Source organism: Sceloporus undulatus, chromosome 2 (assembly GCF_019175285.1).
Source record: "Sceloporus undulatus isolate JIND9_A2432 ecotype Alabama chromosome 2, SceUnd_v1.1, whole genome shotgun sequence".
Lineage (NCBI taxonomy): Eukaryota > Metazoa > Chordata > Lepidosauria > Squamata > Phrynosomatidae > Sceloporus > Sceloporus undulatus.
The window spans coordinates 140499345-140514070 of NC_056523.1; the positions used below are offsets into that span (position 1 = coordinate 140499345).

The window sequence follows — 14726 nt, forward strand, 5'->3', positions numbered from 1 at the left end:
TTATCATGTCTAGTTGCTTTCTTTATAGCAAGACTGAGCAGACTCAGTTTGAGCAAAGTTCTCCCATACAACAACACTGATGAAAGGAGAAAAATAATTACACAAGGAATACTAACAATCAGGAATGTCTCCTATAACCTTTAACCAAAGCAAAGAAGAGCCACATAAGATCATGACTATACTCTTGCGCCACTTCTATTGGCTGGAACAGAATTTCTGTTGCATAACACCTCTGTGGATTTTACCCCAAAATCTTGAGAGAACTACAGAATCAAATCTAATTTGAACAGAAATGCTAAGATAACGCAGGTTTCATAGATATGTCACTATATAACTGATCTTGTTATCCTGTCACATAGCAATTACATCATTATAATAATGCACAGTCATGTTATGATAAGATGTAACATAATAACATAGATTGAGGTGAGGAAACCAAGTCCCTCCAGAACTTGGGCCTCCCCTCTCACCAAGCCCAGGCATCATGCCATAATGTGAGTTGGGAGTCCAATGACATTTGGAAGGCCACAGATTCTCAACCCCTGATCTAGATAGCTAGATGAGAGACATGACTGAAACAATACTGAATGGACAACATCTGTGTTAACAATCAAGCCACTTGGATATAAACACAGCAAAGACCATATGCTAAAAATGACCTATGGTACTTTTTAAAAACAGGACAATGGATAGAAGCAAAGAATCCAACTATAGACCCCCAGTCACCATTATAATTTGCTTTGTTGATCTTAAAAATAAATTGCTGTTACCTCAGCTAAATGACAATTTTAATATTTCTCTCTCATTTCTACTAAAAACTAAAATCAATCTTTATTTAAGATTTTAAACTTCGAAAATTGTTTCTTTATGCTTCACATGCTGAACTCATTTATCAACTCTGAATAAGAAATTAGTCTTGCTAGGATTAGAGCACAGTAGATCCTTCCAAGAGCCTGGGTAATGATTTTCCCCTATATTTTTTACTGGACCAATCATTCTCCAGAGGACATTAGGAATGTCACTGTAACAATTCTCAAGCCACTTGGCACCTGTGGGAAACATTTCAAGGTTGGCAGAAAACATGTAATTGCAATCCTACACATATCCCAGCACCATCAGAAAATGAACAAGAAGAGAAATCAAAGTACAAGGTAGGGAATTCTGTAGGCAGGCTTCAAGTTTTTGAAATTATGTCTTTTACAAGGCCTCGGAAACAATTTATAAAGAGACATGACAACGACATATGTTCTTAATCCAAAAGAACCAAAATTTCTGTAATGTTTTCCTTTCTAGAGATGACAAGTAACTTATAACAGTAACCATAAAGTATTCTTGACCCAGGAAGAAAGGGTATTAGGCTGCTCTCCATCACCAAAAGCAATACCTTTCCAGTGGAATGGTCATAAAAACAATTAGTATAGAAAGTTCCAGGTGCTGATACTTTCATTAAAAGTTGGCTAGATGTATAGGTGGTGCACTAAGCATTTGGAGGACGCTTGTGTTTTGCTCACCTATGTTGCACCAAAGTTTTTGGGCTGTAAAAATAAAAGATTCTCAGAAGTAGGGTGCATTTGAAACCAACCTTCCGTGTGAATATTATCTATCTGTGGGTCTCCTATCTGCATTGGGCAAATGTACGGCCCACACTCCCTAATCCATGTTGTCCACAATGCACAGACCATTGAGGGTTGAAATGTATCTCACTACACCCATCTGGAGTTTATATAAGGAAAAAATACACAGAAAAAGTATATACATATAACCACCAATAGATACAGACCCATATTATGAATTTAACAACTCATCTGGAATACTATGTGCAATAGACCTACTCATGCTAAAATCTCTGTGTGTGCAAATTCATGTAAACACACACACACACAGATACTTCATTTGTCCATTATAGCTATGTGTCATCCTTTGATGGCATTGGATACAAGAACTGGTATGTCAAATGGGTAGGAACGAAGGTGCAGATTAACCCAACCCCAACTTCCATCCCCATACAGGGAAATGAATCAGGTAAGAGTATCATATAGAATATGCACACATGTCTTAAAACAATGAAATTACAACAGTGCTATAAGAACTGTATTACTTGAACACCAACTTTACTTTTACTAACACAAGTTCTTAACCAATTGTTAAAAGGATGTGAAGCAAACTCTTACCTCATGAATGCTAGGAACATTATTAGGATTAGGCTGACAAGCCAACCAGCTGTGGCAAAGGCCTTCGGCATAGTTAAAGCTCCTGTCCCAACTATCAGATTGAACATGTACACCAGACCGACCTGCAATTATACACACTGTGTTAAAAACCTAGGGATTTAATGCATTAGTGTTGGAACTGTATAGCCCTTAGCATTGCTAGATTCCACTTCAGCCTAACAGACCAATTTCAGGAAAAAAAATCTGTCTGGAACAAAACTTTTTTTATGTTGAAGAAGTACTCTGGGAAGGCAAGAGTTAGACTTCTAGCACTGTTGAAGGGCACCCTGCAACTAGAATTTGTCCTGAAATCACCTGAAAGTAAATTTCAGTTCCCATAACATCACTGCCAGTTCTGAGAAAAGCCCACTGGTATAGCTCACTGAGAAGGAGCTAAAACAAAATGCCCCTTCAACATTCAGCGCACACTCAATCCCATTTCAGGGACTGCTAATCCACAATGAGCAAAAGGTAGCAAGTGCTACACTCAAAATCTAAACTAAGATGCTGTGAGGTTTCAGAAGATTAGTAAAGAAATACCTATTAGCTCAAGTTACATTAGGACAGTTTCACTGACTTCAGCAGGTTGAGAAACCTATGTTTCCACAGATATTTTGGTCTATGAGTCCTACTCAACATGACCAATGGTAATGGAGTTGTGTGAGTTGGGAGGGCCAAAGTTTTCCAAACTTTGAACTACTGTTTATCTAGCTATATAGTTGAGAAAATTCACACTGGGGAGAGGGAGACCCAGGCACAGAGAAACCATTTGTTGCCTTTCCATTTCCAAACCAGGACTTTTGTTTTCCACCTCAAGCCTTCAGGGTGAAGCAGGATACAGATTAAATCAATACATTCTTATCCTACACACAAACCTTGAATAGAAAGACCAATTTGGCTTATTAAAAGTGATAAACTCTGCACATCATGTGAGCTCTATACTTCATGTGAACTTTATCAATGACTAAGCCTGCCCTATGACAGGAATTAATTGTACAACGAATGTGGTTTTCTCACTTGACAAACCATAAGCTGCAATAAGTAATTTCACTGCCATCTTTATATAGCAGGGAGGTTGATGGAAGTTCCCTTTTATCTGGACACTAAAGGAATCATGTTAATATGAAAAAACAACTCTGAAAAGTTTGCCAACACTGACATCAGGCAATGAAAAAAGCTATTCTGTATTATTTCCTCCCTTGGTTCTTTGGTTTAAATGGCATGTTAACATTTCTCCCATTAAAGACTTCAACAGTAGTTTTAACAGAAACTATTTGCTATTTCCTTTGGCAACAAACTAGTACAGTAGATGATTTCACACATATAAAAAGGAACCACCATAAGAAGCTCTGTTTTCATCATGCTCACCAATTTTTTAGTATTTATATTACTATTAGTATTATTAGTGGAGAGCCAGCGTGGTATAGTGGTTTAAGTGTTAGATTATAATTCTGGAGACCAGGTTTCAAGTCCCCAGTCAGCCATGGAAGCTAACTGGGTGACCTTGGGCAAGTCATACTTTCTCAGCCTCAAAGGAAGGCAAACACAAACCTCCTCTGTAGAAATCTTGCCAAGAATATCCTGTGATACAGTCATCTTAGGGTTGCCATATGTCAGAAACTACTTGAAAGGCACCTAACAACAACTAGTATTCATATTATTGCTGCATGCTTTATCACTTATATCCAAAGCTGGTTCTCTATGCAGCAAAACAATTCTCATGACTGTAACAATGCAGTGCCCACTTAACTCAGAGATTTCTACAAAATTTGACTACTCAAAGTAGCATGAAGAATGTGTGTAAGAGCAAATGTAGTAACTTGGAACCCCAAGGGAGAACGTAAAGATGGTAGTGCATGCACTGGTAACCTTAAGGCTGGACTTTTACGATGTCCTGTACACTGGGTTACCTCTGAACCAAGTTTGGAAAATTCAGTTACTTCAAAATAAAGCAACCAGATTGGTTACTGGTACACCTAGGAGTAAGCATAACATACTAATATTAAAATCACTCCACAAGCTGCCAGTTTGTTTCCAGGCAAGATATAAAGTGTTGGTTATTACAGTGCACCTGCAGCATTCGCGGGTGCCTCTTATGAGGCTTTCAGCTTATGCTGAAAGCTGCACAACGGGAAATGAATGGCGTGTGCACCTGTGGCACACCCGCTGCACATCATACACGAGCCCCATTCTATCCAATGGACCTCGAGCATACACGCTATTTGCCTTATGCGGGGCAGGGGTCCAGAACGAATCCCCCGCGTAAGGCAAGAGTACACTGTACATTTAAACCCCTACATTGTTTGAGTCCAGGCTACCTACTGGATTGCCTCCTCCTGTGTAATCTGTCCCATACACCCAGATCCTCTGGGTATTTTTTACTTTTACCAGAACTAGGATGGCAGCTGTCACTAAGAGGACTTTTCCTTCAGCCACCCCTAGGCAGCCAGAAGAGGTTCAATAGCTGAATACATTATCTGAATTTAAAATATTAAAACCATTCTCATCCATCAGGCCTATCCAGATGATTTTTAAATTGTGAGTTTATTGTTTTAATGTGTACAGTACCGGTTTTATTTGTTCTTTTAAACTGATGTGTGCTGTTCACAGATGTGGTTTTTAACAGATGTTACGTGTGATACATTAATTTGTATGTTAATTTCCTGTTGTTCCCCACCTTGGTCCATGGGGAGAGGAAGATAAGAAATAAAAATTATTATTATTAATTGTTAGATACATAATTTAGTGGTAGAGCACACACTCTGCATGCAAAAAACAAGCAATCAGAAAATCCCCAGAGTCATTCCCTAGCATCTCTACATAGGGCTCCTTCCCACTTGCAACTTAAACCAATTCCCAATTCGCCCTCGCTCCATGTTGTAAATCGATTCCAAAAGGTCCCTCATTCCCACTATGGGAGTGGATCTTTTTCTTACCCCGGTGTAATCACTTTTTTGTGGCTGTTGCATGCTTGTTGTCCCCACTAGTTGCACTGCTTCAACTCAGGTCTGGGTTAGAAGGAAGCTGGATATGGAGAGAGAAGGAGCCAGTTGGGGACAGAAGGAGGAAACCAGGAACAGAGGGAGGAGGAGGAAGCTTGGGACAGGAGGAGGAAACCAGGGAATGGAGGGGGGAGGAGGAAGCTGGGGGACAGAAGGAAGAAACCGGGGAATGGAGAGAGAATGAGCCAGCTAGGGACAGAAGGAAGAAACCAGGGACTGGAGGGAGAAGGAAGAAACTGGGTAAAGAAGGAGGAAACTGGGGAACGGAGGGAGAAGGAGCCAGAAGGAAGAAACCAAGAAAAGGAGGGAGAATCTGGGGAACAAGGTAGGAGCATGAAGGGGGAAACAATGGGTTTTTTAAAAAGTAAAATTGATAGAATATTCGATTGATCGATCAATCAATCAATCAATCAATTCATCAATTGATTGAACAATCAATCAATCAATCAAATATTATATCAATTTTACTTTTTAAAAAATGCACTGGCACAAGTACAAAGACAGCACTGAGAGGGGTGAAATGGTGGATCTGCCAAAAATTGAGGAGGGATGGTAAACACCTCTCTGCCATTAGTCCCTCCCCTCCAGAAAGATGGATTTCTGAGCTGTCACTCCCACTTACTGAACTCGCTTCAGAATCAATTCTTCTGAAAAGAACCACATAAAAACTACTCTCTGGAAAAACTGCGTTTTTTGCCTTTGCCTCGCTTTCTCACGACAGGAATTGATCACATTGTGACAGGAACCGGTTTCAAATGGGAATGAAGGTCATTTAAACCGATCGGCAATTCGCTCTATTTCACAGTGGGAATACGCTGATAGTGCTTGGAAAGTCTTCTGAAGAGCTACTCAGTCAGTATAGACCAGGAAGTGGTAATTTACAGTCTTCCAGATGTTGTTGGTTCGAAACATCATTCTCATCCATTGGTCATGCCTGTTCAAGCTAATAAGAGTTCGAGCCAGTTTCCCCACTCTTTTGCAAACAATACAGAGCTAAATAGATCAGTGGTTTGACAAAATAGGAATCACATTCCAATGATACCAAGATGACAGCATTTAAAAAACAACAACATTTCTTTTAGCTAACACATCGTATGCATGAGACCTGAACTGCAGAAAAGGGGAGAAAGTTAGGGGGAAAGGAGGGGGTCACTGCTACAGGTTTAGTAAAGGCTTTGGGAAACTCATAAGAGAAAACAATCACATAACTCTATTCCCATTGCTATACAAATTATTTCTTCAGTCTAGAAATAATGCCATGAGAAACCAAGAACAGGGAACATATATAGGAGATTAAGTAAATATTTTTGACAGAAGTATTATCATGCAAAACACCCACAGAAACCCTTTTAAAACATTGTTCCTCATTTCCCCCCTGATTTCCCAGAGGATGAAAGCACTGAATGCCAGTTTTAACAACAACTGTTTTAAAAAAGAATTTTGCCAGAAATGTCATTCCCTATACACACCATCATCTGACCAGAACTCACAACCTCAATTGATTCTGCACATAAAGCCTTGGAGGTTTTCTTTGTGTCTGATTAAAAGGGCAGAGATTACAGGGAAATGGTTTATTTCAGAAACTGATACATATATATTTTAGGTCCTCTAAAAATGAGACAAGTACAGCTATTACTATCAAGAAGAGCTCAATAGGCTGGAGTTTCCTGTAATACTATAATTTTTAGTTTAGAAGATGCTTGGTAATAACATTTTGGGAGTCTAGTTTTCTCCAAGAAGATTGAAATCAATCTTCCATGGACTAAATGTACCAGAAAGTATCACTATCTGATTAACGTCTTCTCAAAATTCACTTGCAATCAGAAAACCACTACTCATGAAAACAGCTTTGTCAGAGGGGCATGATGGGTTATATATTAAAGAAAACAGTTTACTGGTATGCCAGAAACACACTTTAAATGCTGTAAATTGAGCACTTGTAGTTCTCATCTCTTTTTTGTACTGCTTCCAAAACCATCCAGTTTCCTGTAGTTTTTATTTAAGTGTGTAATCCTGATATTTAAAACATCTGTTTGTTGCAAGACTTCAGGTAACAGGACCAGATTATCACAATGTTTCTAACCAAGGAAAAAGAACAGAGCCACCCAATTTAAAAGGGAAAAAAAAAACCCACAACTTCACAGCATGCACTGCAGTGGCCCTGCATCAAAGATTATATCAATTCTAATGTGCTGTAAACATGTACCCAAAACCTCTGAATTGATTGTGCAAATATTTTCCTACTGCTTCTCAAATGAAACTCTCAACCTTAAAAAAAAAAAAGCTACTGTCATGTGGCAAGGAATGGGAAATTCAACAAAGCTGTGTAGAATGATTCAGATGTATATCCTTTTGTAATACATTTATTCTATACCAAATAGTAGATCTTGCTGTCTTGAAGCTGATCTTATGTCATATAGGAAAAGACTTGTACAATGATGAATATGTTGCTTCTACACAGAAAGGCTATTGTCTCTGAAAATCAGAGCTGGAGACACGGCTTTCTAAAGTACTGTTATTCTATTCTTGTAGATGGCATTGTGGGAAAACACAAAAAGCTTCTCGTTGTTGTTAGTTGCCCTTGAATCGACTTTAACTCATGGCGACCCTGTGGATGAGACATCTCCAAGTCTCCCTGTCCTCCACTGCTCTGCTCATTTCCCGCAGACTCGTGCCTATGTCTGCCCCAATTAAGTCTATCCATCTGGTATGCAGTCTGCCTCTCTTTCATCTACCCTCAACGTTTCCCAGCATTATTGTCTCTTCCAGTGAGTCACGTCTCCTCATGATGTGGCCAAAGCACAACATCATCACTTTAATCACCTTGGCCTCCACACAGGTATTTCTGGCCTGATTCACTCAAGGACCCAATATTTGTCTTTTTGGCTGTCCACCGTATCCTCAACATCTTTTCCAACACCGCATCTCAAATGAGTTGATTTTCCTTTTTATCTACTTTTTTCACAGTCCAGCTCTCACATCCATACATAGTGATTGGGAATACTGTACTATGGCTTTGATGATTCTAACTCTGGTGCTCAGCTGTATATCTTTACTCTTTAGGATCTTCTCTACCTCCTTCATGGCTGCCCTTCTTATTTCTAGTCTTCTTCTTATATCTTGACTGCTATCTCCATTCTGAATAATATTTGATCCCAGGTATAAGAAATATTTGACTATTTCAATTTCTTCATTGTCTCATTCAAATTTATATAGGTCCTCCATGGTCATTATTTTTGTTTTGTTCAGCAGCAGGCCTGCCTTTGCACTTTCTTCCTTGTCCTTCCTTAGTAATTATTTCTAGTCATTGATATTTTCCGGTATCAATATTGTGTCGTCTGCATATCTTAGATAGTGGGTGTCCTTTCCTTCTATCTTTACTCCATCTTATTCTGAGTCTAGCCCTGCTTTTTGTATGATATTTTCTGGGTGCAAGTTGAACAAGTATAGTGATAATATGCAGCCTTGCCTGACTCCTTTGTCAATTGAGAATTGTTCCATTTCTCCATGTTCTGTTCTGACCTCAAGACAAGTGGCCTCTTGTCTTGAGTATAAATTTCTCAGCAGAACTATCAAGTGTATTGGCACTCCCATGTCTCACTTCCCTTCCTCCTCAGCTATCAGCTGCTTGGTCTCTCCTGTCGGGGGAAGGGGTGCTGGGATGTCCCCTTCCTCTTCAGCCATCGGCTGCTTAGCTTTTCTTATACATAGCTAATAAAAAGTAAATCAAATACAAGCCAATATAAAATAGGACATATGCCAAAACCAATATTTCAGTTTCTCAGAATTAAAGACTCTTTCATTGTACCTTTGTTCCTAATCAGGAAGGACTAAAATTTACTTCCTGTAATGATTTGAAGTAGACTTATTTTAAAATGACATACAGATGGTACCTCGCATTGGGGAGACTGGTGAAAATATATTAAAATATAAGTATTAAGTGTTGGAAATGTAAAAAAAAACTATTGGTTCTTTTTATCATCAGTGGTGGGGATGTGAAAAAGCAAAAAACAAACAAAAAAAACTGGCAAAAAATAGGGAAATGGATAAATAAGATTTTAGAATCAGAAGCTGGACTTAGACCGGAACTGTTTTAAATATAGTGGAGTTTAGCAAGCAGATTAAAAAAAGAACATAGTGTATTATTTTGTTATATGAATACAGTAGCAAACATACTGTATGCTAAATATTGGAGACAGAAGGATATCCCGTATATCAAGGAGTGTGTAGAAAAATTATGGCATCTGGCCACATCAGACAAATTAACCAATCTACTAAAAGGATATATTTGAAAACATGGCAACCTTTCATAAATTATGTTAAAAACAGAACCAGACATAATTTGATTATAGGCTTTGATGACTAGATAGGAAAACCTTTCTAAATGGAAGAATTTTGGTTAAACTATTAGTTATTGTTAATCAATCTGCAAAAATGTAGAAAAGTTGGTTTATGAAATATGATTAGGCGAATCAATCGAAATCCTTCTTTTCTGTGCCTCAGTTCTGCACCTAACTTCTTAGGGAGCTGGGTATATTTAGCCTGGAGAAGAGACGATTAAGGGGTGATATGATATTTGAAGGGGTGTTGCATTGAGCAAGCTTGTTTTCTGCTGCTCCAGAGACAAGAACACAGAACAATGGATGCAAGCTCCAGGAAAAAATATTCCACCTCAACATTAGGAGGAACTTCTTGACAGTAAGAGCTGTTAGACAATGGAACACACTCTGTTGGAGTGTGGAGGAGTCTCCTTCCTTGGAGGTCTTTAAACAGAGGCTGGATGGCCATCTGTTGGGGATGCTTTGAGTGTGTTTTCCTGTATGGCAGGGGGTTGGACTGGATAGCCCTCGTAGTCTCATTCAACTCTATGATTCTATTTAATGCCTCTATCCACTGCTTAAGTCATTATGATCTTTGGACTATTCTTCCCAATTGCTATTCTAAGATATCATCATGTATCATGTTATTGCCCTTGGAAACAATGTTCAGTAATGTAGCTTTAGTGAAATAATGTACTTTAGGCATACACTAACTATTCCACAGAATGGCAAAGTATATAAACATTAACACAGTTTGGGTTTTTTTCGGTGACAAGAGACATTAACTCTAGGAGGCTTTAAAGCATATGTCAGTGAACAGTGCAAACAAATGTGCAGTGATTTTCCCCAGACACATTTTAACACAAGTGTAAAGAGATCAGGACAGTAATTTAGGAATAAAACATGTTCATTTTGGAAATCAGGAAGCAGCAGTGAAACTGCCTTACATAAGAGAGCAATTTTCCAACCTCTAGTCAAAAACAAAACTGCAGCAAGAACAGATAGAAATGCTAAATACTCACATAAGGAGAGTACAGTTCCCCTGTATCAGTGATGCCTCCAGCCATGTTTGAGGAGATGGAATAGCTGGGGTTAAAGAAGTCAGTCCCTTTGGATCCAGCCACCACTAACCTGTAAGAAAAATACAAACTGTTTACTGATCAGCAGTTTTAATACAAGACATTAATGTTGATCATCATCATACACTGGGATAAGTCTAGCTGTATATGTTGCTGCTAGCCTTCCCTGGAAGGTAAACAGATACTCACTCCCCTCTCAGAAAGTATTTGCATTACAACCCAAAGTTCTTCACTCCTGTGGCAGACTAACACAGTTCTCATTACTGACCTAGCGATCTTTCACACATATCAATCCACTCACCAACCAAAACTAAACTTCTCCCTGTTACTGTGTAAGTAAGTACACAGTGGTTGCTCAAGTAGAATTTTGAAAAAATGGGCAATTTGGAGATGTTACCAACTTTGCAATGTATAATTCCTTGAAGAAACAGACATGCTAACTGATTACTATAACAATTAAAATATGGAATTTAAAGTTTATTTCCTGAACTGAATTTCCCAGCAACCATATGGTCAGGAGGAGGGGCTCATTCTGCATCAATACCCTTCCATACCATCTAAACTGAGGGCTAAAACTACACCCTTGGCCGAATGGAGGGTTAAGACCAACAACTTCCTTTTCTCTCTCTCCTGTGTCATTATCACCACCTTTGCCTGATGAAGAAACCAGTTGAGCTTCAAAAGCATGCAATATGTATGTGTATTTTGGTTGTCCCAATAAAGGTATCACTGGTTTGTGACTTTTGGATGCTGCTGTAATTAAATGTATTTATTTCCAAAGAAAGTAAAGATGTATTCTGATAAATAAATAGGGCATGCAGAGTCCAAAACCTGTAACCCATGTGTTCTTTATATTTATATCTCATTGAAGAGATGAGGCAAATTTTCATTCGGCTCTTTGTGCACAAGAAAACTAACCCAGAACTCCAACTGGAAGGCTGACTGTAATAATATGCATTGTTATTTGGATGTGCCTCAGAACAGAGTGCTAAAGAAAAGCAAACTACCTAGTCAAGACTCAGTCTATAACAACAGTCTATAACTTCTGTGTAACTATCTTGCTCCAAAGGGAAGAAAGAAGCAGATTAAACCAGTTTAATTAACCATTTGTAAGGAGAGCCTTTGTGACAGAAGAGCGAGGTATAAATGCTCCACATGAAATGAATGAATGCATGAACAGAAACCAAAAATAAGAAAAGAAATTGTGGAAGGGTAAAAAGAAGAGAAATAAAAGCCAACAAAGAAAATGTCAACACAGAGGAAAGATGCAGTGCAAACTTGGGTACACTTGGGTCCAGAATAGATATAGTGCCATCCATCAGAGCAACCGAAAAAGGTACCAGCATCACGCTTTCCCTTCCCAATCCCTTCTATCTTGTCTCAGCAAATGCTAAAGGCAGGAATTGTTCCATTACTGATTCTTGTAAACCAATCTGGTACCGTACTTTTTTTTTTACTTGAAGAACAGGGGGGAAATTCATTAAATGAATAAATGAATGATGACAAAGATAAAATTTCCAAAAGTTAATGGAAGTATGAACTGTAAAAAATGTCCAAGGTTTGTGCTTGGAAGAATCATAAATTGTACCCTTTAACAGCAAACTCAAGTAGGTTGGTGCCTTCAAATATGGAAGAAAAGCAAGGTCAAACAAAAACCAATAATGGATTCTGCATACATGATCACTACTTTGCAAAGAAATGAAACAAATAAATGAATAAAATAATAAATACATTTAAAATTAAAATAGAAGTTCCTGACCTGGAAAACAGAACAGTGACCGCATTTGAACTTAATGAGAGTGACTGAGGCAGGGATGGAAACAAGGTTCTGAAGAACCTAGAGGTCAGGCAGTTTGTGAGGCTATCAATCCGGCCTGCAGCCAACAGCAGCTGGAGACACAGAACATTTGTGTCAAAATGTGGCAAAATCACTTCTGCATTCAGACAACTGATAGTAAGTATTCTGTGACTGGGGGAGGGTTAAGAATGGAGAGATGTCTTTCCATAACTATGTGCCACCTTGACACTAAAATACTTAGATTTGAGGATGGCATCTCTCCAGGCCTATACAGCATAGCAAAAGAAAACATGGGGCAAGAGAAGAAGTGCCCTTTATCTCTTTCACTCTTGGGGAGGGAATGAGTTTCAAAAGCTCTGAAGAGCAGAAGACTCCTGTTCCAGGTTCTCTGAAAACATGCATAGGAACACTCCTCAGAGGGTGCACTTTGTGGCACTTGCATTTAGAAATTGAGAACTGAGTACACTGTAGAGCTCAGGTGATTTAGGTGGCATAAAATAAGAATACAAGGTCATCTCTAAAAAAATAGTGTGTCACTTAGGTGGGATCTATGCCCAAACACAGCATCACTTAGGCCCTAAACAGATGGGCAAAATAAAGAGCCTTCCAAGCACTTTGGGGGTGTGGCATTCAAAAACGCACACGCCCCAACCGCCCAGAAGTCGCACCTAAGGTGGTCCAAACCTGGCCACAAAAGAACCAGCAAAAAGCCACTCCTGCCAGCAGTCCATTTGGAACTACAGCAGTGGCCGGCTTCGGGACCACGACATCTGGTCACTGCAGCTCTGCAACCATCAGGGTGGTTTCCCCCATCTGCATAATCCCTTAGTCTGCAATCCTATCACAATTATCTGGGAGTAACTCCCACTGAAGTAAATTAAGTCTTATTTCTGAGCAGACATGTTATTTACATCATACAACTTCAGAAACCACGTATCTTTTGCACCTTATTGTCCCCTTTTGCATAGAAAAGAAAAGCTGTTAACTCAAAGTACTTTCTAAGTGGTCATGATTCAGTGCCAGCATGACTGCACTGAATGCTGTTACCTTCCCACCAAAGTGGTACCTATTTATGCATTTGAGCTGCTAGGTTGTCTGAAGCTGGGCCTCAACTGCCAACCTTCCAATCATCAGAACTGGCAGTAACCACTAAGCCAAGACATGAACTAAAATGCTTATGTGGACAATAAGGATGGGTAGGGGGGGGGGGGGGGGGGGGAGAGACCAGGACTAGAATTCCTGTTTAAGGCATAACCAAATCTGTTGATCTAAAGAAAAAAACATACATCTCAATGCTAGAGGAAAAGTACAGTTAACAGGAAAAGTACTCCATGTGCTTAAATACACAAATCACTGATTGCCAAGCCATTACTTTTTATTGGCAACTATTCACAAGTCCACCTTTCTCCTTGAGGTAGAATAAATGCAGCTATTTACTGTAGAAAACACTCCTTCTCTTAATTCCTACTCATGTCTGCATGCCTCCCCAGAAACCATCCCTATCTATCTATCTATCTATCTATCCTTAAATTTTCCTCAACATCACAACAAAATATAGAAAACCTTTAGCCAAACTGCTTCAAATTTCAAATTCAAGAGGCCATTTATAAGCAGCATAAATTTTACTTTTTAAAATGCAGTCTGTTAAATATGTCCAGCCTGCACAGGATACAGGCAGGCCTCTTTACAATATGTGATGCTTATTCCAGCACATTCCAGATTCTTAAGCATTTCATAAGGCTGCATCTTCCCTACGTTCAATCATGCAAAATTTCCTAGCAAGGGAAACTTTCAGAAAGTTTTGTGATATTCTGAGAATGAAAGTAAGAGGAGTTTCAGCTCTGAGTATGTTTTAAATTGCTACTTGTGCTGTAAATTGGGCTTCCTCTGTACCAAGTTCAGAAACTTCAGTTAGGCAGCCAGAATAGTGATGGGTACATCTAGGAGTGATCATATTACACTAATATTAAAATCACTCCACAAGCTGCCAATAAGTCTGAATGCAAAGTACAAAATGGACCTTTAATGCCATACATGGCTTGGGTCCAGGTTACCTATGGGATGTCCTTCCCCCCGTAACTCACTCCATACACACAAGTCCTATGGGGAACATTTACTCCACTTAGACAGGAGTAAAGATGGCAACTGTCATCCAGAGAACTTTTTCTTCAGCCACCCCTACATGTGGAATGACCTGCCGGAATAGATTTGATAGCTGAATATGCTATCTCAGTTTAAAACAGCATTAAAGACTAGTCTCTTCCAGCAGGCCTATCCAGTTTATTTTTACATTATGAATGTTAAAGTATGGACTGGTT

General features: G+C 39.1%; 1 protein-coding gene across 3 annotated transcripts in view; it reads right to left on the reverse strand.

The window, feature by feature from the left end:
* Positions 1-14726, reverse strand: part of TMEM104 (transmembrane protein 104) — a 93421-nt gene that overhangs the window by 76609 nt on the left and 2086 nt on the right. For 2 of the 3 annotated variants that reach the window (XM_042449964.1, XM_042449966.1), the window contains exons 2-3: positions 10554-10662; positions 2172-2293 (exon numbers count right to left, since the gene is read on the reverse strand). In XM_042449964.1, coding sequence (XP_042305898.1) covers positions 2172-2293; positions 10554-10598 — 167 coding nt within the window. In that variant the 5' untranslated portion in view covers positions 10599-10662. Of the gene's footprint in view, positions 1-2171; positions 2294-10553; positions 10663-12369; positions 12501-14726 lie in introns of all 3 variants that reach the window. The other variant, XM_042449965.1, reaches the window with a different exon arrangement.